General features: G+C 42.6%; 1 protein-coding gene across 1 annotated transcript in view; it reads right to left on the reverse strand.

Moving 5' to 3' along the window:
• The window catches only part of AGO4 (argonaute RISC component 4), a 151,916-nt gene that overhangs the window by 10,800 nt on the left and 113,879 nt on the right, over positions 1-27,237 (reverse strand). The window contains exon 14 of the mRNA XM_089673586.1: positions 4,226-4,541. Within this exon, the coding sequence (XP_089529712.1) occupies positions 4,226-4,541 (316 nt within the window). The remainder of the gene's footprint in view (positions 1-4,225; positions 4,542-27,237) is intronic.

The raw sequence follows: 27,237 nt of genomic DNA on the forward strand, positions 1-27,237 counted from the left end.
CACGCGAAAACGTATTCATACCCCTTGAAATTTTCCACATTTTGTTATGTTACAACCAAAAACGTAAATTTATTTTATTGGGATTTTATGTGACACAACAACAAAGTGGCACATAAATGTGAAGTGGAAGGAAAATGATAAATGGTTTTCAAAGTTTTTTACAAATAAATATGTAAACAGTATGGCGTGCATTTGTATTCAGCCACCGAGTCAAAACTTTTTAGAACCACATTTCGCTGCAGTTACAGCTGCAAGTCTTTTTTGGGTTTGTCTCTCCCAGCTGTGCACAGAGTGTGAAATTTGTGCCCATTCCTCTTTGCAAAATAGCTCAAGCTCTGTCAGATTGGATGGAGAACATCTGAACAGGAATTTTCAAGTCTTGCTGGACTTTGACTAAGCCATTCTAACACAGGAATATGCTTTGATCTAAACCATTCCATTGTAGCTCTGGCTGTATGTTTAGGGTGATTGTCCTGCTGGAAGGTGAACCTTTGCCCCAGTCTCAAGATTTGTGTAGACTCCAACAGGTTTACTTCTAAGATTGCCCTGTATTTGGCTCTATCCATCTTTCCATCAACTCTGACCAGCTTCCCTGCCCCTGCTGAAGAAAAGCATATCCACAACATGATGCTGCCACGACCATGTTTCATGGTGGGGATGGGTGTTCACGGTGATGTGCAGTGTTAGTTTTACGCCACACATAACGTTTTGCTTTTATTCCAAAAAGTTAAATTTTGGTCTCATCTGACCAGAGCACCTTCTTCCACATGTTTGCTGTGTCCCCCACATGGCTTCTCGCAAACTGCAAATGAGACTACTTATGATTTTCTTCTAACAATGGCTTTCTTTTTGCCACTCTTCCATAAAGGCCAGATTTGTGGAGTGCACAATTAATAGTTGTCCTGTGGACAGATTCTCCCACCTGAGCTGTGGATCTCTACAGCTCTTCCAAAGTTACCATGGGCCTCTTGGCTGCTTCTCTGATTATTGTTCTCCTTGCCCGGCCTGTCAGTTTAGGTAGATGATGGACTGAACAGTGCTCCATGAGATGTTCAAAGCTTCAAATACTTTTTTAGAACCTAACCCTACTTTAAAATTATCCACACCTTTATCCCTGACCTGTCTGGTGTGTTCCGAGGCCTTCAAGATGCAGTTTGTTCACTAATGTTCTCTAACAAACCTCTGAGGGCTTCAGCAAAACCGCTGTAATTATACAGAAATTAAATTACAAAGGTGGACTCTATTTACTAATTAGGTGACTTCTGAAAACAACTGGTTCCACTAGATTTTAGTTCGGGGTATCAGAGCAAAGGGGGCTAAATACAAATGTACGCTACACTTTTCAGATACTTATTTGTAATAAATTTTGAAAAACAGTTATTTTCCTTCCACTTCACGATTATGTGCAACTTTGCGTTGGTCTATCACATAAAATACCAATAAAATACATTTATGTTTTTGGTTGCAACATGAGAATGTGGAAATTTCAAGGGGTACAAATACTTTTTCAAGGCACTATATATTATTTAAAAAAAATAAAATAGAAATAATAATAAAAAATACACACACCTCCAAAAAAAAAAAGGAACACTTTTTAATCATAGTATAGCATCAAGTAAATTAAACTCCTTAGATATTGATCTGGTCAGTTAAGTAGCAGAGGGGGGTTGTTAATCCGTTTCATCTGCTTTGGCGGTTAATGAAATTAACAAGTGCACTAAATGGACAACGAGACAACACCCAAAACAGGAATGGTTTTACAGGTGGGCGCCACTGACTTTTTTCCCCTACTCATCTTTTCTGACTGTTTTTCACTAGTTTGGCATTTGGCTAGGGTCAGTGTCACTACTGGTAGCATAAGGCGATACCTGGACCCTACAGAGATTGCTCAGGTAGTCCAACTCCTCCCGGATGGCACATCAATATGTGCCATTGCCAGGTTTGCTGTGTCTCCCAGCACAGTCTCAAGAGCATGGAGGAGATTCCAGGAGACAGCCAGTTACTCTAGGAGAGCTGGACAGGGCCGTAGACAGTCCTTAGCCCATAAGCAGGATGATATCAGCTCCTTTGTGCAAGGAGGAACAGAAAGAGCACTGCCAGAGCCCTACAAAATGACCTCCAGCAAGCCACTGGTGTGAATGTCTCTGACCAAACAATCAGAAACAGACTTCATGAGGGTGGCCTGAAGGCCTGACGTCCTCTAGTGGGCCCTGTGCTCACTGCCCGGCACCATAAACCTTGATTGGCATTTGCCACTGAATACCAGAATTGGCAGGTCCACCACTGGCGCACTGTGCTTTTCACAGATGAGAGCAGGTTCACCCTGAGCACGTGACAGACGTGAAAGGGTCTGGAGAAGCCATGGAGAACTTTATGCTGCCTGAACGATAGTTCAGCATGACCGTTTTGGTGGTGGATCACTGATGGTCTGGGGAGGAATATCCATGGAGGGACGCACAGACCTCTATAGGCTAGACAATGGCACCCTGACTGCCATTAGGTATCGGGATGAAACCCTTAGACCCATTGTCAAACCCTACACTGGTGCAGTGGGTCCCAGCTTCCACCTGGAGCATGACAATGCCCGGCCTCATGTGGTGAGAGTATGCAGGCATTTCCTGGAGGATGGAGGAATTGTTACCACTGAATAGCCCCCATACTCGCCTGATCTAAATCCAACAGGACACCTCTGGAATATCCTGCTTCGGTCCATCCGACACCGCCAGATTGCACCTCAGACTGTCCAGGAGCTCAGTGATGCCCTGGTCCAGATCTGAGAGAAAATATCCCAGGACACCATTTGTCGTCTCAATAGGGGCATGCCCCGACGATGTCAGGCATGGATACAAGTACGTGGGGGCCATAACAACTACTACTAGGTAGCATTTTGAGTTGCTGCAATGAAATTTCAGCAAAATGGACTAGCCTGCTGCATCATTTTTTCACTTGGATTTTCGGGATGTCTGATGGAAAGGAAAATGATCAACCTACAGAGGACTGAATTCAAACGATGGGGCATCCTTACGTTACTAACTCATTACTCAGTCCATATCAGTATAGATATCCAGTATGATATTTTTTCCCCATTGATATCTGATGTTTTCAAAATGTTCCTTTAATTTTTTTGACCACTGTGTACATATATATAAAAAAAAGGTGATATATATATGACTGGCAAGCAAAGCTCCATACAAATCAAGATGCTGAGAGATTGAGAAATTTTATTGGATTCTTTGCTTTTAAATATGGAGTAGAGGTTAAGGATTCATATCAAGATGATTAGTTAACCTGAACATACTATAGGACTGGATGCAAAAGGAAACAGAAAGGCGCTTCTAAGTGCAATATTCCACTGCTGTGTATGGAATAACGGTTAAAATCGCTTACAGGATCCAAGATCTGAAACGGCTCGTCATAGTAATCTTAGTGCGAGGTTCCTGTTACTGTATAAATGTAGGGGGAAACTGGAGAGGAGCTTCTAAGTGCAGCATGTCAAAGTTTAATTAAAAAGTACGGCTAAAAACACTTACAGAATCAGAGATATATGAAAGCTCATCAAGGTATTAACGTATGTACGGGGTCCTTGTTAATGCTTTCCTCTCACATTATGCCGACCAGCAGCTGCAGGGGGGAGCAGAGGACGCCACTCTTCCAGGATCACTCGTGAAATGCATGCCGGCGTAGAGCACATCGACAAAGTGGCGTCATTCATGATCAATGCGCTCCACACACTGTCCCGAAGCAGGTCAGCCCTCTGAGAAGCTGTGTCCTCTACTCCCCCTGCAGCTACAGGTTGGCATAACACGACAGAGGAAAGAACATTAACAAGAACCCCGCACAAGCATCGATACCTTGGTGAGCTTTCAAATATCTCGGATTCTGTAGGTGTTTTTAACTGTACTTTTAATTAAACTTTGACATATTGCACTTAGAAGCGCCTCTCCGTTTTACCCCTACATTTATACAGTGACAGGAACCTTGAAATAAGAGAGATTACTATGCTGAGCCTTTTCAGATCTTGGATCGTGTAAATGTTTTTAACCATTTTTTCATACACAACAGTGGAATTATGCACTTAGAAGCGCCTTTCAGTTTCCTTCTGTCTTCACACAGAGTTCTGCTTCCAATCTTGAAAGTGCTGCATTGGTGCCTCTTCCACACTCCATCTCCACAGTGTTCATCATCTCTAGCAAGTTTTTGGTCTGAGTGGAAACTCTTAACTCACCTGTTTCATCTGGCCTTCAGATACACCACCCCTGTAGTAGATTATACGGGTGGGTTTGAAGCGAGTGGACTTGTAGAACTGGATGAGAAGCTCACGCACCATGTTACTAAGATCCTGAATGACTTCCTGACTGTACAACAGCTCCTGGGTGGTCTCCTGGCGAGAGGTCTGCACACGCACAGTAGCACAGTAACGGCTTGGATGGCCATCCATACTGCCAACGACAGCTGCAATAGAAGGTTTTTTGCCATCACCAGCAGGGGGATGGGTTACATCTGCCCCCAGAAATATCACTGGCTGCTGGAAAACAGAGGGCCTAAAATGGAAAGATACAAATGCAGCACATTATACCCAACCTATGATATGTCAAGCCCAGTTAGCCATTTCCAGACAAAAAGCTTACAGAAAGCACTATTTGGCCTGAGGTTTAAATAAGTTGCCGTCTTGTTAGGTCAGTGATGGACAGAGCAAGATGGTACTTAGGAAAATAAACTTCCATCCAGCTGACTTTAAAAGGCAGACTGTCAGAGGAGATAGGAGGTGGTCATAGCCATTTGCTAAAAGCAAGATTTATATATTCATCTTAACCCTTTCCAGCCTAGCCTATAATAAAATGATGGCCAGGAAGGACTTTCGTCATTGGTGATCCAGGAGGACGTTATATGATGTCCACCCGGATCACCACCTCACACCCAAGGGGCTGTGCTGTGACTAGATCTGTCACCAGCTCTGTCCATCGGACACAGCCAGTACTGATCTGTGTACCGACCCGTTGCCGGTACCATGTGACCTCTGTGACCAATCACAGCAGGTCACATGACAATTGTAAACAATGAATGGCTTTCTTTCATGCCATCCATCATATACAATTGTATTGCTAGTTGTTTTTTAATTTTTTTTTTTTGTTTATACTGTCACCAGTGTCCCTGATCACCGCCACAGCAGTTATATGACGACACTGTACTGCACTGCATTGCACTGGTGACCATATGTAGTTAAAAAAAAAATAGTGAATTTTATTTTTTAATTTCTTACATTTTCTACAAAATATAACAAAAAAACAACAACTTTAAAAAAACTCCCCCATGCCTCTTACTAAATACCCTAGTCTACTTTCCAAAAAAAAAATGGTAATTTGGGGGATATCTGTACTGTCCTGACATTTTTGGGCATCAAGAAATGAGATGTCACTGTCAGTATAGAAGGATTGATTGATTTTCAGATATATACAATAGTTTGTGGACTTTATAACACACGGATTTGGGTTATTTTTACCAAAAAAAGGTAGCAGAATACATTTTGGCTTACATTTATGAACAAATATTTATTTGTAAAATGCTATAACAAAAACAAAACATATTTCTTTTCAAAATGTTCAGTCTTTTTTTTTTATTTAGCAGAAATTAAAAAAAACTCAGCAGTGATCAAATACCACCAAAAGAGAGCTCTATTTATGTGAACAAAATTATAAAAATTTAGTTTGGGTACAGTGTTGCATGACCACGCAATTATCAAAGTGCAACAATGTTGAAAGCTGAAAATTGGCCTGGCCAGGAAGGGTATAAAAGTGCCCTGTATTGAAGTGGTTAAAATCTCTTTAACCACTTGCCCTCCAGAAGATTTTACCCCCCTTAATGACCAGGCCATTTTTTGCTACAAAGCGCTGCGTTACTTTAACTGACAATTGCTCGGTCATGCAACACTGTACACAAATGAAATTTATATAATTTTTTTTCGCACAAATAGAGCTTTCTTTTGGTGGTATTTGATCATCACTGGGTTATTTTTTGTGCTATAAATGGAAAAAAAGACAGAAAATGTAAACAATATTTTATTTTAAAAATTCTTCATAAATTTAGGCCAAAATGTATTAGGCTATATTGCTTTGGTAAAAAAAAAATCCCAATTAGTGTATACTGGTTTGCGTGAAAGTTATAGTGTCTACAAATGGAGGTATATGTACTGGAATTTTTTTTCTTTTTATATTAGTAATGGCAACGATCAGCAACCTATAGCGGGACTGCGATAGTACAGTGGACATTCTGACACTGAGTAGGAACTAATTGCCACCGATATCTCCAGTGACACTAAAACAGTGATCAGTGCCAATAAAAAACTGACTGTAGTAATGACACTGGGCAGGAAGGGGTTAACATCTGAGGCAATCAAAGGGTTAACTGTGTGTTAGGGAGATAAAAGCCAGCACGTCCCCCAGTAAAAACACTACCGTTACACAGTTTAATCATACCCTGTTTAGCAGAAAGATAAAAACCAGCACCTCCCAGCCGACAGGAGAGAAATCTGTGTTTACACTCACAGATATCTCTCCTCTCAACTGCTATGAATTGCTGGCTAGGACCTAGTGAAGGAGACCTACAGGAGCCAATAACAGCATGGGTTGGACAGCGCGTGCGTGCATGCCCCCAACCTGGAAATGCAAAGTCACGTGTATATATACACAAACATGTGATTTTGCGCAGAGCGGCCAGCCTGTACCAGTAAAACTGCTATAGTGTGGTGGGCAAGCTGAAAAAAAAAAACCCTTTAGTTATATTTTAACAGTTTTGGATAGAATGCAGATGGATTAGAACACCTATTAGTTTTTTATTGCAGTCTGTTCCCCCCTTGGGGATATTCACCCTCTCTATTTGTCCTGTTTACCATTATCGAAAGTGAAAGTAAAGGAAAACCCCAAATTTGGGGTTGTCTCCAGAAAAGTAATAGAGGAGAAATCTTCTAATGGATACACTAGTTCTGGTGACCTGGGTGTCCACAAGGAATTACCTTAATTTGCAGGAATTTTCTTCCAATACCGGTTTTGGCTATGGGACAGGAAGTGAAGGGGAATCTCTCCAATGGGACAAAGATGGCAAAAAAAACTGAAAGGGGTTATAACCCTGCCATACCCTTTCCAAAATGAATGCCTATAGTTCTAATTTAAGTTCATTAAGGGACACATAAGTTCAGAAAGTGATTTTACTGCCACCTACCAGAGTTTTCGACACTGATAACAAAAGTTGAGGGGCAGCTCCCATATAACAACCACTCCACCTAGCATGCCTTAATTTTTTGGGAATAATCAATACACTGGGCCAGCAAAAAAAAAAAAAAAAAAAACAGATGGTGGGGCCTATGCGCCTCATTGGACGCTAAGATTTTACTGTAAAAGAAAAAAATTTATCTTATTTTCTACATCACCCATTGAGGGATACAGGAAATAAGAAACTGCTGGAACATACAAAAGCAGTCCAACAGAGGGGAGGAGACTCTGACAAGCCCAAAGAACCCTAACAGGCCAGGGAACTTTCACAACCAATGGGGAGACCACAGAGGATGAACCTAGTGCTTCAGACCTGGACCAATGCCACTGCCGGGGCAAAAGTTCCTACCAGCAATCCACCAAAACAGGTGGAACAAGTACCTTGGATTATGAGAAATTAGACCACCAGCAAGGTGTGGTCAGACAAAAAAACAAAAACAAAACTGCGTAACAGATTCCTGAAGGGAAATGTAGATTAACCAAAAAACATAAGTCCATAGGAAAAGACCACCCAGTCTACATGAGAAGGCCCAAACCTCAATCCTAGCCTTTCCTAGGATTCAAGGATGGGAGACTCAATAAGAGCAGAGGTGCCAGGTCAGACAAAATCCCACAGTGAGATGTCAGCAAAATATGAGATCCCACTGCATGATATCTCAACTTAGCCAAAAAAATTCAAAGTCAGAGAGATAGAAAAGGTGATTAGAGATACCCACAAAAGGGTAAGCAGGGTCTGCAACCCAGACAGGTGTACAAGACATTTTAAAGTATTTATATAGCGCCAACACTTTGAAATGCGTGTTACAAAAGTAAAAACTGAGACAGTATAATTACAACATAATGCAAGGCGAGAGAAATTAGGACCCTGCTGGTGAAAGTTTATAAGGTAAGAGGGGCAACTGATACAAACCAATAGTAACTGTTAGTTGATTGAGAAGGTAAAAGTTCACTTTTTAGATGGGGTAAGCTCCCCTGAAGAGATGAAGTTTCAGATATTGCCTAAAGGTGGACAGAGTAGGATAGTGTAAGATTGAGACAGGAGTTCCGGAAGATGGGAGAAGCTATGAAATACTCAAGGTGAGCATGGGAAGCAATGAAGGTGAAATGAAAGTTAGAGAGCAGGAGACCCTAGAAGGAGAGGACATTTGGTTGATATTTTGGAGATAAAAAAGGTGCTGTAGCTCTATAAAAAATTGTGGATGGCTTTGTAGGTTAGTATCTCGAATCTTATTTGTTGGGTGAGCAGAAGCCAGTGGCACTATTGGCAGAGAGGAAGTGGACACTGACCACGTGGTGATGTGAAGGAGTCTGACAACGGCCTTCACAATAGACTAAAGGGAGGATAGACAAATGAGGGAGGTAAGGGAATAAGACAGCAAGATTTGGACACTGATTGCATGTGGGCCAAAAGGAGAGGTCAGAGTCCAGGAATACAAGGAGCCCCTGGCATGAGGAGAGGGACTGACAGTTGTGCTATTGATGTTGATGTAAAAAAAATAATGGGAGGGTGGGGGGGGGGGGTTGGACAAGGGGGAGAAAACATGAGCTCACTTTTGGAAAGGCTGCATTTTTGAGTGCGGTGAGCTGAGGACTAGAAAGGCAGATTTGGGTGGCATAAGTATAGACAGTCTGTCTTAGAGGCAAAAAAAGTTTGGACTATCTCCATTGTATAGGAAATTATCAGGGGACCTCGACAGATGCACATCCAAGCCCCCCTCTTGGTTCGGCAGGTTGCATTCCATTAAAATGAGTATCATACCCAGAGTTTTGTACCTGTTCAGAGCCCTACCTATTGCGATTAACCTGTCTGACTTGAATCTTTTCCAAAGAAAACTACTGAAGTTTGTGTGGGGAGAAACGAGGGTAAACGCACGCTATATACACCTACAATCAAAGGCGGTTTGGGAATGCTGGACTAGCTAAATATCTTTATGCAGCCCAGATGGCACATCTGAAACACCACCATTCACGGCGACCCCATCCACAATTGATAGAGTTGGAATCCTTTCTCCTCCCCACGAAACAGATCAGTTATCTGATGTGGTTGAGAGCAAGGTATAGACCGACCATACTTTGCCCGACATTATCGTTTACTCTCAGCCTTTGGGATAGATTGGCAATTAACATGGTTTTAAATCTACAGACACACACACACCTAGGGCACCACTGTTGGGTAATCCCGCATTTGCCTCGGGTCTTGACTCACATATTTTTGAATGGTGGACCAACAAGGGCTTCCTCCGAATAGCAGATTTGGCCATAAGGGTGCTATGTCAAAGTAATTCTTAAAGAACCAACATCAACTCCCATCAACAAAAATGTACTGATATATTCGAATATACAGAATACATTTCTAAAATCTGTATCTTACTGTACTCCAATTCCTCCAAAGTGCCTTACATTGAGAAATGAGACAATGCAGAATGGAGTAAACTAGCCTAATACATCTCTAAGTCCTTTATCAATACCTCACTGATAGAGGCAAACTACAAGGTCTTTTTTTGTCTGAGGATAGCGCCTTATGTTTCAGTTGCCTCTCTTCTTTGTTTTAGGGGTTGTGGTCAAGAGGGGTCAGTGCTCCATGTATGGTGGACATGCCTAAAAGTTAGGTGGTTTTGGATACGTACATATCACTTTGTCTATTCTATTCCCAGATTAATCTCATTAAAAAGCCACAACAGGCCCTACTGGGAAGTCTAGTGGAGGGGCGCAGTGACACAATGAACGGTTAATAACTTATCATTACAGCAGCTAGAACTTCTATTGCAAGATCCTGGAAGTCTCCTGTGATTTGGTTTCATCTTTGAAGGCCAAGTAGACATTGATTATGACGAATGAACGCTTGTCAGCGATCCTACATGACAAACAGACCCTCTTTGAGAAAACCTGGGACCCATGGATCAGATACCCAACGGACTCTCCATGACTCGAATAGTTCACTCACTCCTGGTTTTGGACGAGGGTGCACCTTTCTTTCTTCTTTTCCCCTCTTGTCTTCCTCTTCCTTTTTTAGTTCAATCTAATCTTCCCTCTCTTAGGGGATGACCTCTCTACGTTACCCATTGTATGAGGCACATTAACTATAATTGGCTCCACAGCAAGCAACAGGTGATATTGCAGGGGTGTCCACAAGGAGGACCTGTTGCATGCCCTCGGGGCCATGCAGGGTATATATTGGTTATGGTAGCCTTCCCAAAGGCTCAGCAGAGAAGCAACTTGTTTGTCAGTTTTTCCTTTACACAACTTGTCATGCCAAGCAGGTTGGAGGTATGCTTCGGAATAGCAGATTTTTCATAATACTTAGAAATAATGTTATATTTTTCTTTTGTCCATTACACCACAATGTGCCTGGATGTGTATAATGTTGGAACTGGGTTTTTTCCATCCCACATGTATTTGGGATGATTTTGTACTTTACTGAAAAATTAATTAAAAATCATTGAAAATTAAAAAAAGTGTGGACTATTTTGAGGAGAAGTTTGTCAACTATACCAAAGTCAGCAGAAAGCTCGAATAGTATGAATAAGGAGTAATGACCATTGGTTTTAGCAGTTGGTGTGTTGTGAGTTTTAAAAGGGCAGTTTCTGTAGAGTGCTGTGGCCAAAAGCCATCAGCAGACATGCAAGGATGAGCAGGGACCATCTGCCTAAATCTCTCCATTCACCCCAAGAGGCCATCAGGTAATACCAAGAAATCTTGGCCCAAAGGGACCATTTGGATGTCTTGCAAAACCCTGGCTCCTGGACATTGAAGGGAGGTTGAAAAGGACTGAGTTGGCCAGAAAAGGTGACAGTACTGGCCGCCCTCAACAATATGTCTGGGGGAGATCCTTCAGGAGAGGGGTAAGGCTGAGGGCCATTGAGTACCAGAAGAGTTTCAACAAACTCTGTAGGATAGAAAACTCATGAAAGAACAATTGCAAGTCAATGCAGGGTACCGTTCTCAACATTTCCAATAGGGTAGGAGCAAGGTGTCTTGGGATTTAAGGAACCCAGTCAGGCCTGTGAAGATACACTGATAAATTTGGGTTCCGTGAGAACTTTTGTTCCTGGATCCATCTGCTATATCCTAAACCCTTAACTTCTATTTGTAAATGTACAGGAAAGAAGGAAATTTGCGCAGTGTTGGACTAGACAAGAGTGTCCCCTGTCCCCATTCGTGTTTGCAAAGGCCAACGAGCCATTGACATGTCTACTATGACAGGCTATTGGGGTGGTTGGGCTCTTTATGCGGATATGCTCCTCTCTGTCTGATACACAATCCTCCCTCCAAGAGGCTATTGTCCCTTATTACTAAATTTAACTTATCTGGCCTTACAATTAACCTGTTAAATCTACTCTTTTCCCTTATATACCCTTCTGGTACCTTTAGCAGCCCAGCTTTCCCATATTAAGGTTGTTTCACAAATTATATACCTGGGCGTTATATTTCTTCTAACACTGCTGACTATCACTCTTAACCTTAGCCCACTGATTCACATTTTAGGTCACAGTCTACACTGTTGACTTCCCATCTCTATAATCAAGATGATCTGGAATCCTCAATTATTATATTTTCTATACAATTCTCCCCACTTGATCCCCCTTACATTTTTTAAAATACTTAATAGTATTTTCAGAGATCTTATCTGGAAAAAAAGCACCTAGGATCAGGTTAAAAGTTCTTCAGTACCCAAAAGATAAAAGGAGGTTTCACAGCACTGAACCCCTGGCTTTATTTTCTTGCTGCGCAGCAGCAACACCTGATTGGGTGGGAGTGTCGCTCCTCCCCAAAAACTTCTTATAAGCTGATCAGATGGCTGTATAAAGGGCTACAGTTGCAAGAAAAAGTATATGAACCCCTTGGGATTACGTGGAGTTTTGCATGAATTGGGCATAAAATGTGCTCTGAACGTCATCTAAGTCACAACAATAGAAGAACACAGTCTGCTGAACATAATACTACACAAACATTAGATGCTGCCTTGGTTTAATTGCACATAACATGTAAACATTCACAGTGCAGGGAGGAAAAAGTATGTGAGGCCCTAGCTTAATGACTTCTCCCAGAGCTAATTGGAGCCAGGAGTGAGCCAACCTTGACTCCAATCAGTGTGATGATATTGGATGTGTTGCTGACAGCTGTCCTGCCCTTAAAAAACACACACCTGTTTTGGGTTTACTGGTTTCAAGAAGCACTGTCTGATGTGAACCATGCCTCGCAGAAAAGAGCTCTCAGAAGACCTACGATCAAGAATTGTTGACTTGCATGAAGCTGGAAAGGGTTACAAAAGTATCTCCAAAAGCCTTGATGTTCATGTGTCCACGGTAAGACAGACTGTCTACAAATGGAGAAAGTTTAGCACTGTTGCTACTCTCCCTAGGCGTGGTCGTCCTGTAAAAATGACTGCAAGAGCACAGCGCAGAATGCTGCATGAGGTAAAGAAGAATCCCAGAGTGTCAGCTAAAGACCTACAGAAATCTCTGGCACATGCTAACATTTTTGTTGACACATCTACAATAAGGAAAACATTAAACAAGAATGGAGTACATGGGAGGACACCACGGAGGAAGCCATTGCTGTCCAAAAAGAATATCGCAGCACGTTTGAAGTTTGCAAAAGAGCACCTGGATGTTCCATAGCACTACTGGCAAAATATACTGTGGACAGATGAAACCAAGATTGAGTTGTTTGGGAAGAACACACAACACTATGTGTGGAGAAAAAAAAGGCACAGCACACCAACATCAAAACCTCATCCCCACCGTAAAACATGGCGGAGGGAGCATCATGGTTTGGGGCTGCTTTGCTGCCTCAGGGCCTGGACGGATTGTTGTCATTGATGGGAAAATGAATTCTGGAGTTTATGAAGACATTTTGCAGGAAAATGTACGACCATCTGTCCGCCAACTGAAGCTCCACAGAGGATGGGTGATGCAACAGGACAATGACCCAAAGCATACAAGTAATTCAACAAAACAATGGCTGCAACAGCACAGAATACGCCTTCTGGAGTGGCCCAGTCAGAACCCTGACCTCAACCCGATTGAAATGCTGTGGCATGACCTTAAGAGAGCCATTCACACCAGACATCCCAAGAATATTGCTACACTGAAACAGTTTTGTGAAGAGGAGTGGTCCAAAATTACTCCAGATCGTTGTGCAGGTCTGATCTGCAACTACAGGAAACGTTTGGTTGAGGTTATTGCTGCCAAAGGAGGGTCAACCTGTTATTAAATCCAAAGGTTCACATACTTTTTCCTCCCTGCACTGTAAATGTTTACATGTTATTTGCAATTAAACCATGGCAACATCTAATGTTTGTGTAGTATTATGTTCAGCAGACTGTGTTCTTCTATTGTTGTGACTTAGATGACGTTCAGAGCACATTTTATGCCCAATTCATGCAAAACGCCACATAATCCCAAGGGGTTCACATACTTTTTCTTGCAACTGTATGTCCTCTCTATGTTCTGGAGTCCTTTGCATACTTTAAGTCTTCTGTTATATTTCCAACCAATTATCTGATAGGATGTATTTGGGCATCTGCTAAAGATCTATTGGATATTGCTGGTTACATTAGGTTTACTCCTATATGGTTTAACAATCTACTCCCTGAGATTGGGAAGTTAGAGGGCCAAGGCTAGCATTTTGACAATTTCTGTTCTGTGTTTCAAACAATCTTAAATCATTTCAGCAACTGCATGCCCACACACACAGTAGTGTCCCCTGCACCCCCTCCCCCCCCCAAAGCAGTGACCTCTGGCCCCCTTCTCTCCCCCCAAGCAATGTCCTCTGCCCCCCTTTACCCCATAGCAGTGACCTCCAGCCCCCCACCCCCTTCCCCCCACCGGCAGTGTCCTCTTCCCCCCCCCCCCTTCCCTCCCATGGACAGGTTATTTTAAAAATCTGAACTCCCAGCAAGTGAGTGGGGATAGGGATATTTCTGCCCTCACCCTGGTGCCCTAAGGCAGCTGCTTAAGCAGCCTTGTGCTGGCACCCAGCATACGGTTGCTTAGGCTGCCTCCTTAGGGCACCAGGGTAGCTGTAGGGTAGCAGAAAAATCCCAATCCCCAGCCACTTGCAGGGAGTTCAGATTTTCAAAATACCTGCCTTCCGACGATCCCGTTTATTTTCCTCCTGGAGCAGCTGAAAGCTAGCATCTCCTCTTTGCCTTACCATCAGCGTACAGCTGCTGCAGGAAGAAAATCCAGGGGATTGGGTCTAGTAAACGCCTTCCCCCAGCTGCCCCTCCCATCCTTGTTCCTCCTTTTTTCTGCTGCCTGGCCGTTCCCCCAAGAACTCCCCCTTTCAACAGGACTCCTAAAGAAATTATGAAAAATATTAAAAAATAAAAAATGTAAAAAAAAACTACTGATACTGTCCCCTGCCTTACTGGCTGACACTGTCCATTTTTAAGGTTGGCCAAGTTCGTATTTTTACAGTGACATTTGTTTTATTATATTTTTCTACATTTTCCTGGCTATTTAGTTAGGCCTTGCTAGTTAATTGTTTTTAAAAAATGGTGCTGAACCCTGGTCCGGTCTCATGTTGTTCAGGTAGATCTCCACCTCTCAAAGGTTGCCTACCCCTGTTATTTACTGTACTCCACTGTTTTGTATAATACAAGCTTACATCAAAACTAGTTGCAGCAGGTGCAATCAACCTCAAGGGGACCCGATGCATCTACTGTGGCATTGACATAGGCTTAAACTATACTGGACTGAGGTTATCCATATCCTTAATGCTACGACACATTCTTCAATAACTGTTGATCCTTTGACATGTATCCTCAGTCACTTTGACTCATCTACTTGGATGAATGTAAATTTCTGACAGTTTCCAGATCACTTTTTGCTGCTCGTAGAACGATTGGTAAATGGATTTCAACGTCTCCCCCCACTATAGCAGGCTACAGGAACTAAATAGAAGTATCATATGTGAAAAAAAGGTATATTTCTTACACCATGACAAAATTTGATGGCATATGGAAATGCTGGTAAGACGGTACATACAATGGGTATATAAAAGAATCACACCCCTTTAAAATGATCACATTTTGTTGCATTGCAGCCTGAAATGAAAACACAGAGTTTTTGAAGACACATAGGCCCTGATTCACTATTGGGCGTGGGCGCATATTTATGGGCTTAAGCCCAATTTTCATGGGCGTCCGTCATTTTTTACCCTGCAACCTAATTCACTATTGAGCAGAGCCCATAAGCAGATGCCCAATCTAATTCACAAAAAGACACACGCCCGAAATCAGACTCACAAAACAGACTTGCTAAGAAGCAAGTCTAAAACCATGAAAAATCACTGCAGAGACATGTTCACTTAGAAATTTGCTTTGCCAAATATCAGGACTTCACTTTAAACAATATCTGCTATTTCCAAAAAAATTAAAAATGTGTTAAAAATCGTTTTTTTCAAGGAAATCGACACAGTAAAAATCTAGAAGCCCGTGCAGTGTCTTTGGCAGATACAACTGAGCATGTGCAGAACACATTTTAGACTTCTGCCATGGGCGTTTGCTTTTTAGCCACTGACTAATAGTGAATCTGATTGTGGATTCCTCTGAGAGCCGGCACTCGCTCGCGACTATTGTGTTTAATAAACAGCACTCGGCATATCTTCATGTAATCTAACTAGATTTCCTTAGTTCTAGTGATTCTATTTTTGTTTCTTATCCTTTATAATTATTTCTGTAATGATTTTACTTATTTCAAAGGTCTAGATAATATTTATTTTGACAGCTGAATGTAAAAATAAAGGTCCACAATAAAAAAAAAAAAAAAAAAAAAAAAAAAAAACAGCGTGGGTCCCCCCTCTCATCCATACCAAGCCCTTCAGGTCTGGTATGGATATTAAGGGGGAACTCCACGCTGAAATTTAAAAAAAAAAACAGCGTGGGTCCCCCTCAATATCCATACCAGACCCTTATCCGAGCATGCAGCCCGGCAGGTCAGGAAAGGGGGGGGACGAGCGAGCGCCCCCCCCCCTCCTGAACCATACCAGGCCACATGCCCTCAACATGGGGGGGTGCTTTGAGGCAGGGGGGCTCCCCCCCCCAAAGCACCTTGTCCCCATGTTGATGAGGACAAGGGCCTCTTCCCCACAACCCTGGCCGGTGGTTGTGGGGGTCTGCGGGCGGGGGGCTTATCAGAATCTGGAAGCCCCCTTTAACAAGGGGGCCCCCAGATCCCGGCCCCCCCCCTACGTGAACGAGTCTGCGGTAGATGCTCCCGCAGACTCCTTCACAAAAAAAAAAAGTGTGGTGTAAAAAAAACACAGTACAGGGTCTTTGACAAGTCCTTTATTAAAACAATGTCCCCCGAAGTAGATCCAACGTCAATCACGGCGGCGGCGGCAGGGACCCGAAAAGAAAAAAAAAAAAAAGGTTCCGCTCCCGTCGGAGGCTTCCAGCCATGTGAAGAAGAGGCTAGCTGACAGTTCTTATATAGGTATGGGGCGGGGCCAGCCGGGCACATCATCCCCGCCCCTTACCTATTTGAGAAATGTCACCCTGTCTCTCCGATGAGGCTAACTAGCTGAATGCAGGAGACAGTCTGACATTTCTTATATAGCTATGGGGCGGGGCCAGCCGGGGACATCATCCGAGTGACCCGCCCCATGTCACATGCTTGCTGTTCCCGGCTGGCCCCGCCCCATAGCTATATAAGAAATGTCAGACTGTCTCCTGCAGACAGGGTCTCCCAGGGTTGTGGGGAAGAGGCCCTTGTCCTCATCAACATGGGGACAAGGTGCTTTGGGGGGGGGAGCCCCCCCTGCCTCAAAGCACCCCCCCATGTTGAGGGCATGTGGCCTGGTATGGTTCAGGAGGGGGGGGGGCGCTCGCTCGTCCCCCCCCTTTCCTGACCTGCCGGGCTGCATGCTCGGATAAGGGTCTGGTATGGATATTGAGGGGGACCCACGCTGTTTTTTTTTTAAATTTCAGCGTGGAGTTCCCCCTTAATACCCATACCAGACCTGAAGGGCTTGGTATGGATGAGAGGGGGGACCCACGCTGTTTTTTTTATTATTTATTTAATTCACGGAAATAATTTAAAATTCAGCTGTCAGTGGGAAACCCCGATGACAGCTGAAACATTCCTTCTGTCCCTGCAGAGAGCTCCGCTATTATATTTGGCATTAAAAAGTATAGAGACTGCAACATTGTATCCATTTGTATCCATTCCGGATATAGATGTTTTTATTCGGATACAAATAGATACAATGTTGCAACCTTTATACTTTTTAATGTCAAATATAATAGCGCAGCTCTCTGCAGGGACAGAAGTAATTACTTCGCTATTATATTTGCAGGCCGTAGATGGGGCGAAAATCGAACAATTTTTTTGCCATTGGTGGTAACGTCGGCCCATTGAACAACCGATTTTTTTTTTTTTAAACGGTCAGTTTTCGCCCCATCTAAGGCCTGCATTTTTCTTTTTCTTATTCTTTTTTTTTATTCTTTTTCTTGCAGGTCATGGCTCATGTGCAGATTATTTATCTGTTAAAAGATCAGCCAATTTGCCTTTCATTGCAGCTAAAATCGGCCGATCTGCAAAATCGGCCAATTTTTATCCAAATTTACCAATTAAAAAAAGTTGCAAAATCCCCAAAAATGGCTGACCAATTAACCCACTAACGGGCTGAAAATCAGCCGATTTTTTTTGCGGACGATTTTAGACCCATGTAAAGCAGGCCATAGATGGGTCTAAAATCGACCGATTTTTCTGCCGAAAAGAAAATCGAACGATTTTCGGGCCGTTAGTGGGTTAATTGGTCAGCTGTTTTTCGGGATTTTGGCACATTTTTTTTATCAGTAAATTTGGAACAAAAAATTTTCAACTTTACTGGTAAACAAAATATGCTAAAATCCCAAAAAATGGCTGACCAATTATCCCAATAACGGAAGAGGCCCTTGTCCCCATTAACATGGGGACAAGGTGCTTTGGGGGGGAGCCCCCCCTTCCCCAAAGCACCCCCCCATGTTGAGAGCAGGTGGCCTGGTATAGTTCAGGAGGGGGGGCGCTCGCTCGCCCCCCCCCCTTTCCTGACCTGCCGGGCTGCATGCTCGGATAAGGGTCTGGTATGGATTTTGGGGGGATCCCCAAGCTGTTTTTTTTTATTTCAGCGTGGAGTTCCCCCTTAATATCCATACCAGATCCGAAGGGCTTGGTATGGATGGGAGGGGGGACCCCACGCTTTTTTTTTTTTTTTTTACATTCAGCTGTCAGTGGGGAACCCCGCTGACAGTTGAAACATTAACACATGGCTGTCGCTCCTACAATCCTGCATGAGTTATGTTATCAACTCATGCAGCATTTTAGTAGCGAAAACCAATGCAGCGCTCATGTTTCAGCTGTCGGCGGAGTTCCCCACTGACAGTTGATGTAAAAGTATTGCAGGGAATTATAAACAATTTGTAAAAAACCCGGCGTGGGGTCCCCCCTCCCATCCATACTAAGCCCTTCGGGTCTCGAATGGATGTTAAGGGGTAACTCCACGCTGAAATTAAATAAAAAACAGCATGGGGTACCCCCCAAAATCCATAACAGATACTTATCTGAGCATGCAGCCCAGCAGGTCAGGAAAGGGGGGGGGGACAAGCGAGCGCCTCCCCCCCTCCTGAACCATACCAGGCCACATGCCCATACCAAATTATTCAAACATTTGTAAACAGACCAATTAACTGAAATGGTTTGGCATTTGTACCCCAAATATGACGTTCCCTGAGGCATTGGTAAACCGAGGTACGCCTGTATTAGTATTGCAATCCTTTGTATTGGGATACATAGAACCATCATACATGTGAATTGGCAACATAGCACAACATTTGTGTCACATTGGAGATATCTGGTAGTTACACTGAACTTGCCCAGGGACCTAAGATTGATTCACAGCACAGAAATACAGGCTGGATTAGCAATGTAGCTCCGTGGATTAGTGGTTAGCACTACTGCCTCACAACTCTAGGGTTGTCGGTTTGAATCCCAACCACGGCAAGGAAGTAGTATGATCTCCGTGTGTGGCTGTCTTCAAATAGATGTTCTGGCAACATCTTTGCTTTCTGTCTAAGTGATCCCTAAAATGTGAATTAGAATGAGGCCTTGTCTGTTGAAACACCTTCAAAGCTGCACCTTATGTGAATGTCATACAATGGGGTAAGATAAGAGCCTGGAGCACTAATAGATTTGATAATGATGGTTTACACTCAACCCACTTTTGTGAAGGATTTGGCAAGCAAAGAGCTGACAGAGAGAGAGAAGAGCGAGCCAGTGAGATGAAGAAGAGTGAGCGAGAAAAACATACTGAAGAGTGATAAAGAGAGACATACAGAAGAGTGAGCGAGAGAGAAGAGCGAGCCAGTGAGACAAAGAAGAGTGAGCGAGAGAGAAAAGACTTGGTTGGTGAATCCACACATCAAACTTGTCACAAATACTGGTATGGATTTTTCCACCAAATGCAAAGCAGACCGCACGCCTTCAAAGATTTATTTCCTTTGTTAATTCTCCTGCTTCGCTCACACTATATGCAAATGAAAATTACTGTTTAAGTTGCCAATTTTACTGTGTTTTCTAGAGAATTACTAACTAGTTGTGTTTTCAATTGTGTGTAGCATTGCGATTTCTATTTGAGTCTAGATGTTAAATTGCTAATAAATGGCCAAAATCTTCAAATACCTTTGAACTCTCGCTGCAACAAATGGCGTACGTTAATACACTCACATTCACATTCATTATATCCAATATCAGGTACCATGTCAATTCACAAATCGCACCTGAAATTGCACACCCTGGATGCGACTTGTCATGCGATTGGCATGGCCAGCAACTTGCCCTTTGCATGGCAAATTGCACACAATGTTACTGGGGGCTAACACCACTGTCACATCTAATCCGATGCGGCAATTGCCCAACTTACAGTGAAGTTGCACGAGTTCACAATCCAATTGGATGTGAACAGAGCCTACAGTGGCCAATAGGGTGCGACTTGGTCTACGATTTGCAAGTCGCCTGTAATGCCAATTGCATGGCAATCGCAAACAATGTTACTGGGGGCTACCCGGTCACATTAAAGCAGATTTCTAAGTGGTGTTATTGACACCACAGTCACATCATGTGACTTGCATAGAAGTTGCATGATTTCAAAGTCGGGGTACATGGTGATTTCAAGTGCAATTTGCAAGACAATCGACACCGATCTCTCAGCAAATTGCATGAAAAGTAGTGTATTCATTACTCTATTATTACTTGCGGCTCCAACCAAGTTTGAACCACAACAATATGAACGCTCCAATAGCGTGCTCATTGAGTGGGACTTGGCATGTGATTTGCACAACATGCAAGTTGTAAATCGTCTGCAAAGTCGCACCCTATTGTCTGCTATTAGAGTGACCACATGGGTGCGTTTCAAACACTGATTTCTATAGTAGTACATGTACTACTTTAGTGGCAATTTGCATAGAGATCTGTGTCAGATGTCTTGAAAATTGCATTAAAATGGTCAACTTTACTGTAAGTCGCAGGATTTGTAAATCAGCTTTGCCCAGAGTGTAATGTTTGGTGATGTTTGATTTCTGGAGTGTTTTGCCAATTGATGGGAAATTCACCATACTAGTCAAATCGATTTGTCATTTTCAGTATTGCATACAAGATGTGGTCATGTGACTGTCTTAACTCATGCGAGAATCTGGAGGGAATTGTGACCATAGTAGCAATAACGGTTCCAATTGGGGTTCCCTTTCACATCCCTGCTCAATGTTCTGTTGTATGCTGCACACGTACATTTCACTGTATATTTCTTTCTGATTTGTGGGGCCTGTATACCAAGGGTTAATGCAGGTAGGAAGCGGATTCATCAGGTGAAAACACTTTCACTGACCAAACTAAGGTCAGTGGTGGGTGTGGCTTCATTGGGTGTGGGGCCTTGTTTGGCGTACTCCAAATACAACCTAGCTTATATAAAGATGTGCAGTAGGGAGTGATTTGGCCTGTTACTAGGCCGGGTGGTTTGTGACTAAGTCCTTGCTTGTAGTGGTTTGGGGGAAGGAGAGATTTTGTGCTGAATTGCCCCAGACACCACTCAGGCTGTGTTTGGAAGTGGGCTGGAAATGTTTGCATATTTTTGGCCTTGTAAAGTGTTTGTGTGTTATTGCACAATGATTGTGTTTTTTCTCTTTGCATTGAAAGCCTCACACATATCAATCGTTTTGTTTAAAATCTGCTCTTGTTTTAATTTTGCTTGCTTATTTAGACTCCAATGCATTTTTCTGACAAACCTGCTGACAAATGTATGTGTAGGGGATTTGTAGAGGTGGGAGGGGATTTGTAGAGGTGGGAGGTTTTTTTTTCACATGCTTTGTTTTCTTGATATTTTGATCTGAAGACTTTTTTTTTTGAATGGATCTTTATACTACGTGATTGTGTAAGTAAATCCTATGTGCATGAAAATGTTACTTGATTCATCTTCCCCTTTGTTTCCTGCTATAACCTGAGCACACACAGTTCACTAGAAGTATCTTTAGATTGTAAGCTCTTATGAGCAGGAGTGTTTTATTTTTGCCACATCAATCCTATTTTTGTGACTCACCAAGATATTGACTGTACCTACTTGTTCCTGCTGACCAAATAAATGACGATATATTTGATCAATAAATATTTGACCGATGTTTTTGTGTTTATTTTATGTTCAATATATGAACAACCTTAATAGTTACTTTGTATACTTATATAATCTGCTCAAATGTAGCTTGTAAGAGCGTGAATATGCAAGTGTGTGCAAACTGGCTTTTTCAAAACCAAAAAAAAAAAACCCACTTGCACCACAATATTATGTACTAATGAATGTCACATTCACTGTGCAGCCAGCTACAGGTTTTCTACAATTCGATTTACAGTAATAAAATAGTCCACACTTTGTTGATTTTTGGCCTTTGGCAACAAATATTAGCCAAGGTTAAAAAAAACAAATCAATAAGAAACACACATTTGCGAAAGCTATCATAGCCGCACATAAAAATGCGCGATTGCAAACAAATAAACACCAAACAGGTGTCCGCATGGAGCATGAACGGCTATCCTGGAAGTCCGTCATCACGTGTGCGCGCACCCGGAAGTGGTTGTGGGGAGTGTAAGTGGATGAGAAGTGGTTGGAGGTTTTGTGTTGGTTGAAAATTTTGATAACCTTATTGGCATTTGGACATGGCGAGAGCACAGTTCTCAACTGAGGAGATGATCCTTATATGTACAGTAAGTGTGGCCATTGCAAACATGTTTATAACATGTGAGGGACAGGTAATTGCAATTTTGTGGGTGGGGCCTAGCAGAATCTCACTTGGTGCACATGCTACTTATCTGTACATTAGGTCCTGGGTATTGATGGGTCAATGATATTAACCACTTGCCTACTGGGTACTCCTACCCCCTTCCTGTCCTGGCCAATTTTCATCTTTCTGCACTGTTATCCTTTGAATGACAATTGTGCGGTCATGCCACATTGTACCCATCTTAAATTTATATCAGTTTTTTCAGACAAATAGAGCTTTCTTTGGGTGGTATTGACTTGCTGCTGTGTGTTTTACTTTTTGCTCGATAAACCACAAAATAGCTCATAATGAATAAAAGTCTGTTTATATTATAACATTTGGTAAACTGGTAATTTAGCAACACTGATGTGCGTTGATGAGGCAGCACTGGTGGGTGGCACTGCTGGCTACAGGTGGGCGTAACTGTTGGGTGGCACTGGTGGGCACTGATCATCGGGGCCGACCCCTGCTTTGATAACTGCTGGTTCTCGGCAGTACTTTCCACACATTCTGATAGCGTGATGAAAGTGCAGCCAAGACCCGGCAAATGCATTTCCCGGTGATCAGCGTGTCATTGGACATGGCTGATCACATGGTAAAAAGCCGCTGTGATTGGCCTTTACCACATCACGTGATCAGCTGTGTCCTTAGGACACAGCAATCACGGAGAGCGCGTTCTGCCAGGATGTCATATGACACCCTCCCAGAGCTGCCTGGATGCAGTGTAGCGTTATTCGGCTATCTGCGGTCGCCCAATAGGTAACCAGCTAGGCCTTCATGGCTAATCTTTGAATATCTGGACATGTATACTGCGTATAATGCATTACATTCTACAATGTGTTGGTGTACATGGTATAACAGTGTGCAATGCGTTGCTGGATTCTGCATGACAGTGGACAGCGTATCACAGTGTGCAATGCGTAGCTCCAGCCTGCATGACAGTGTACAGTGCATTACAGTCTACAATGTGTGGGTGTACACGGTATCACAGTGTGCAATGCGTTGCTCCATCCTGCATGACAGTGTACAGTGCATTACAGTCTACAATGTGTGGGTGTACACGGTATTACAGTGTATTACAGTGTGCAATGCGTTGTACACTGCAGTGTGCACTAAAGCATTTTACACTCATGCACTGTACACACTAACGTATTTGACATTTTTAGTGTGCAATGCGTTAGTGTGCAATGCCTTGGACAGTACAATACATGTGCATACCCTGAAAAAGGGTCCTGCACATTTTTGGCCCGGATGCGGTGCAATTTGAGGTGTGCAAAATGTTTGTCTCTAATTGCAACGCACACAAATTGCATGTGATTTGCCCAGGAGTGCGGTGTTAGACCACAATGCATGTATGTGAAGCCAGAATAAAAGGATGTGGATTTTGTCTACTTTTACTTGCGCATGTTAACATTATGTAAGTGCATTTTTTTTCTGTTTAACATGCTATAGAAATGCAACATGCACTTGGATGTAGTGTTTTTGTATGTGCATTTTGGAAGTATTCTAAACACACATTGACCCTAGGGCCACACCATATCTTATGCAGGCCATAGATGGGTCGAAAATTGGCCGATTTTTCGTCCGAAAATAAAATCGGCCGATTTTCGGATCGTTAGTGGGCTATTTGTTCGGCCGTTTTTCGGTATTTTGGCAGATTTTTTTTTTCGGTAAAGTTGGAAAAAAAAACGGCCGAATTTGCCGATCGGCCGATTTTCGCGGCAATGATGGGCAAATTGGCCGATTTTTTACTGATAAAAAATCTGCACATGAGCAGTGACCTGCAAGAGGAAGACAAAAAGAAGAAAAAGAAGAGGATGATGATGAAGAAGAAGAAGAGGATGATGAAGAAGAAGAAGAGGATGAAGAAGAAGAAGAAGAGGATGAAGAAGAAGAAGAAGAAGAGGATGATGATGATGAAGAAGAAGAGGATGATGATGATGATGAAGAGGATGATGATGATGATGATGAAGAAGAAGAGGATGATGATGATGATGAAGAAGAAGAGGATGATGATGATGATGAAGAAGAAGAGGATGATGATGATGATGAAGAAGAAGAGGATGATGATGATGATGAAGAAGAAGAGGATGATGATGATGAAGAAGAAGAAGAGGATGATGATGATGAAGAAGAAGAAGAAGAAGAGGATGATGATGATGATGAAGAAGATGAAGAAGAGGATGATGATGAAGAGGATGATGATGAAGAGGATGATGATGATGAAGAAGATGATGAAGAAGAGGATGATGATGATGATGAAGAAGAAGAGGATGATGATGATGATGAAGAAGACGAGGATGATGATGATGATGATGATGAAGAAGAAGAGGATGATGATGAAGAAGAAGAAGAGGATGATGATGATGATGAAGAGGATGATGATGAAGAAGAAGAGGATGATGATGAAGAAGAAGAAGAAGAAGATGATGATGAAGAGGAGGATGATGATGATGAAGAATAAGAGGATGATGATGAAGAAGAAGAAGAAGAGGATGATGATGATCAAGATGATGAAGAAGAAGAGGATGAAGAAGAAGAGGATGAAGATGATGAAGAAGAAGAGGATGAAGAAGAGGATGATGATGAAAAAGAAGAAGAGGATGATGATGAAAAAGAAGAAGAGGATGATGATGAAAAAGAAGAAGAGGAAGAAGGATGAAAAATGAGAGGAATTCCAGTATGGCAAAAAGTGTCCCTGCAGAGAGCTCCGCTATTTCTTTGACAGTTCCTTGACATTTACAGCGGTTGCAACATTGTATCTATTTGTTTCCGAATAAAAACATCTGTATCCTAAATGGATACAAATAGATACATTGTTGCAACCGCTGTAAATGTCAAGGAACTGTCAAAGAAATAGCGGAGCTCTCTGCAGAGACACTTTTTGCCGGCTGTAGACGGGATGAAAATCGGCCGATTTTTTTTTTACCATTGCTGGCAACGTCGGCCGCTTGAACAACCAATTTTTCATTTTTTAAAAGAAAAATCGGCCGTTTTTCTCCCCGTCTATGGTCTGCATAAGCATTAGTGTGCCTGGGGGAGGGGGGGGACCTTTGGCCTTTCCAAACACAGTAGATGCTCCAAGAATGTTTCCTTGAACTCTTGAAATGGTTAAAAAGGAAAGACACTCTAGATAGCCTGCACTGAGAATTGACTGTCATGATGACGTGTCAATGATTATTTGCTCTCATTTTTCAGGAGTGGTACTGCTTGCGGTTGAAGCTGGTAGAAATCCACCTTCACGTCCTCCACTCACCTTCACTTGTGGCCAGTGGATATTTTGTGGCCGCAGGCAAGAACTGGCATCAAGGACCTGCATAATGACCCTGGCATGCCAGAGGTGGTTTGGAAGCAGCACAGCAATTTGACCATCCCTTTCCTCTATGTTGGTTTTAGGGGTGCAGAATTGCTTCTCGTTCGTGAACGGACTGTCGCCGGATATCAGAGTCCCCATATTTTCAAGATATGTTTTAGCCATGTTGGCTTATTTTTATGTTATTTTCCAAGTGTGTCGCACCTAACCGCACAGTAGTGTGGTGCCATGCGTATTTGTGGCTGTGAATGGGGCTGTTTTTAATAGACGTGTGTAGGTGCAACAACGTTTTCATCATGGTACCTGCGCACATCTACATAGGGCATTGCATTTCTTTGCTATGCTGGAAAATGTGTGTTCTTGCATGCGTTTCTGCACCACCAATGGTGTGAACAAGTCCTAAGGGCCGGTTCACACTATAGAAACAGTCTAGATGTGTTCCTGATGGGTTTTTTTCATGCCCTTTTGGCATGCATGTTTAGTGTGTTCCAGTACATTTTGAATGCGTTTTGGACATGTTTACATTGCATTTTTATATCCCTTCCACTTATTTTTTTCTATTTTCTTTGTATTCAATGTAGTTAGGGACATGTGCGTTTTAGTACATTCAAGGACGTTTCAATGTGTTCCAGTACAGTTCTGTGCAGAAACAATGCAGCGTGGTCAACTTTGTTTACAGCACCTGCAATGCACTGAAAATGCAAGCGCTGATGTGAACTATGACATTGACAACCACATAACCTTCTTTCTGTGCGTTTGTGATGCCGAAAAAGCAACTGAAACACATGTAGTGTGAACTGGCCCTAAAGTTTATTAGAGGTCAGGGAACGGGACTGACCAGGAATTGTGAATTCAATCAGACTAGTGGTGAGATACAATCAGCAATTGTATAATAATGTGAGATCTGAGCTGTAGCTGATAGAAAATGAGACACATTCACTTGATCAGTAAATAGATAGTTAAAGAGTGGGGCGGTGATCCATAGATTTGCATATGGGACAGGTGATGGCGGGGTGGGGGAGGGGGTCAAGTTATATAAGGAGACAGATTTAAAAGAGAAAAATGTTACAATGAAATATACACGGCATGAAAATGGCACATTTCCTAATTGGCAGAAGAGTACATTCATCCACTTTCTAGTCATTAGGCAAAATCATAATTGTTTGATCAATATTCCTGGCACTGAAAATTGATCTCCATTTTTTAGGATGTAGCCATGACCGGGATTAGAACCCATGACCCAAGTGCTGTAAGTTCTGAGCTCTAACCACTAAACCACTGTGGGAGACACAGTTTGAGCTATAATGTAGAATAGTTACATTGTTTAAAAATGATAGAGCGAGCGCTGGTCAAATGATATAGACTAG

The sequence above is a fragment of the Staurois parvus genome, unplaced genomic scaffold, assembly GCF_062004578.1.
Source record: "Staurois parvus isolate SC_StPar_1 unplaced genomic scaffold, SC_StPar_1.0 ptg000142l, whole genome shotgun sequence".
In the NCBI taxonomy this organism is placed as follows: Eukaryota; Metazoa; Chordata; class Amphibia; order Anura; family Ranidae; genus Staurois; species Staurois parvus.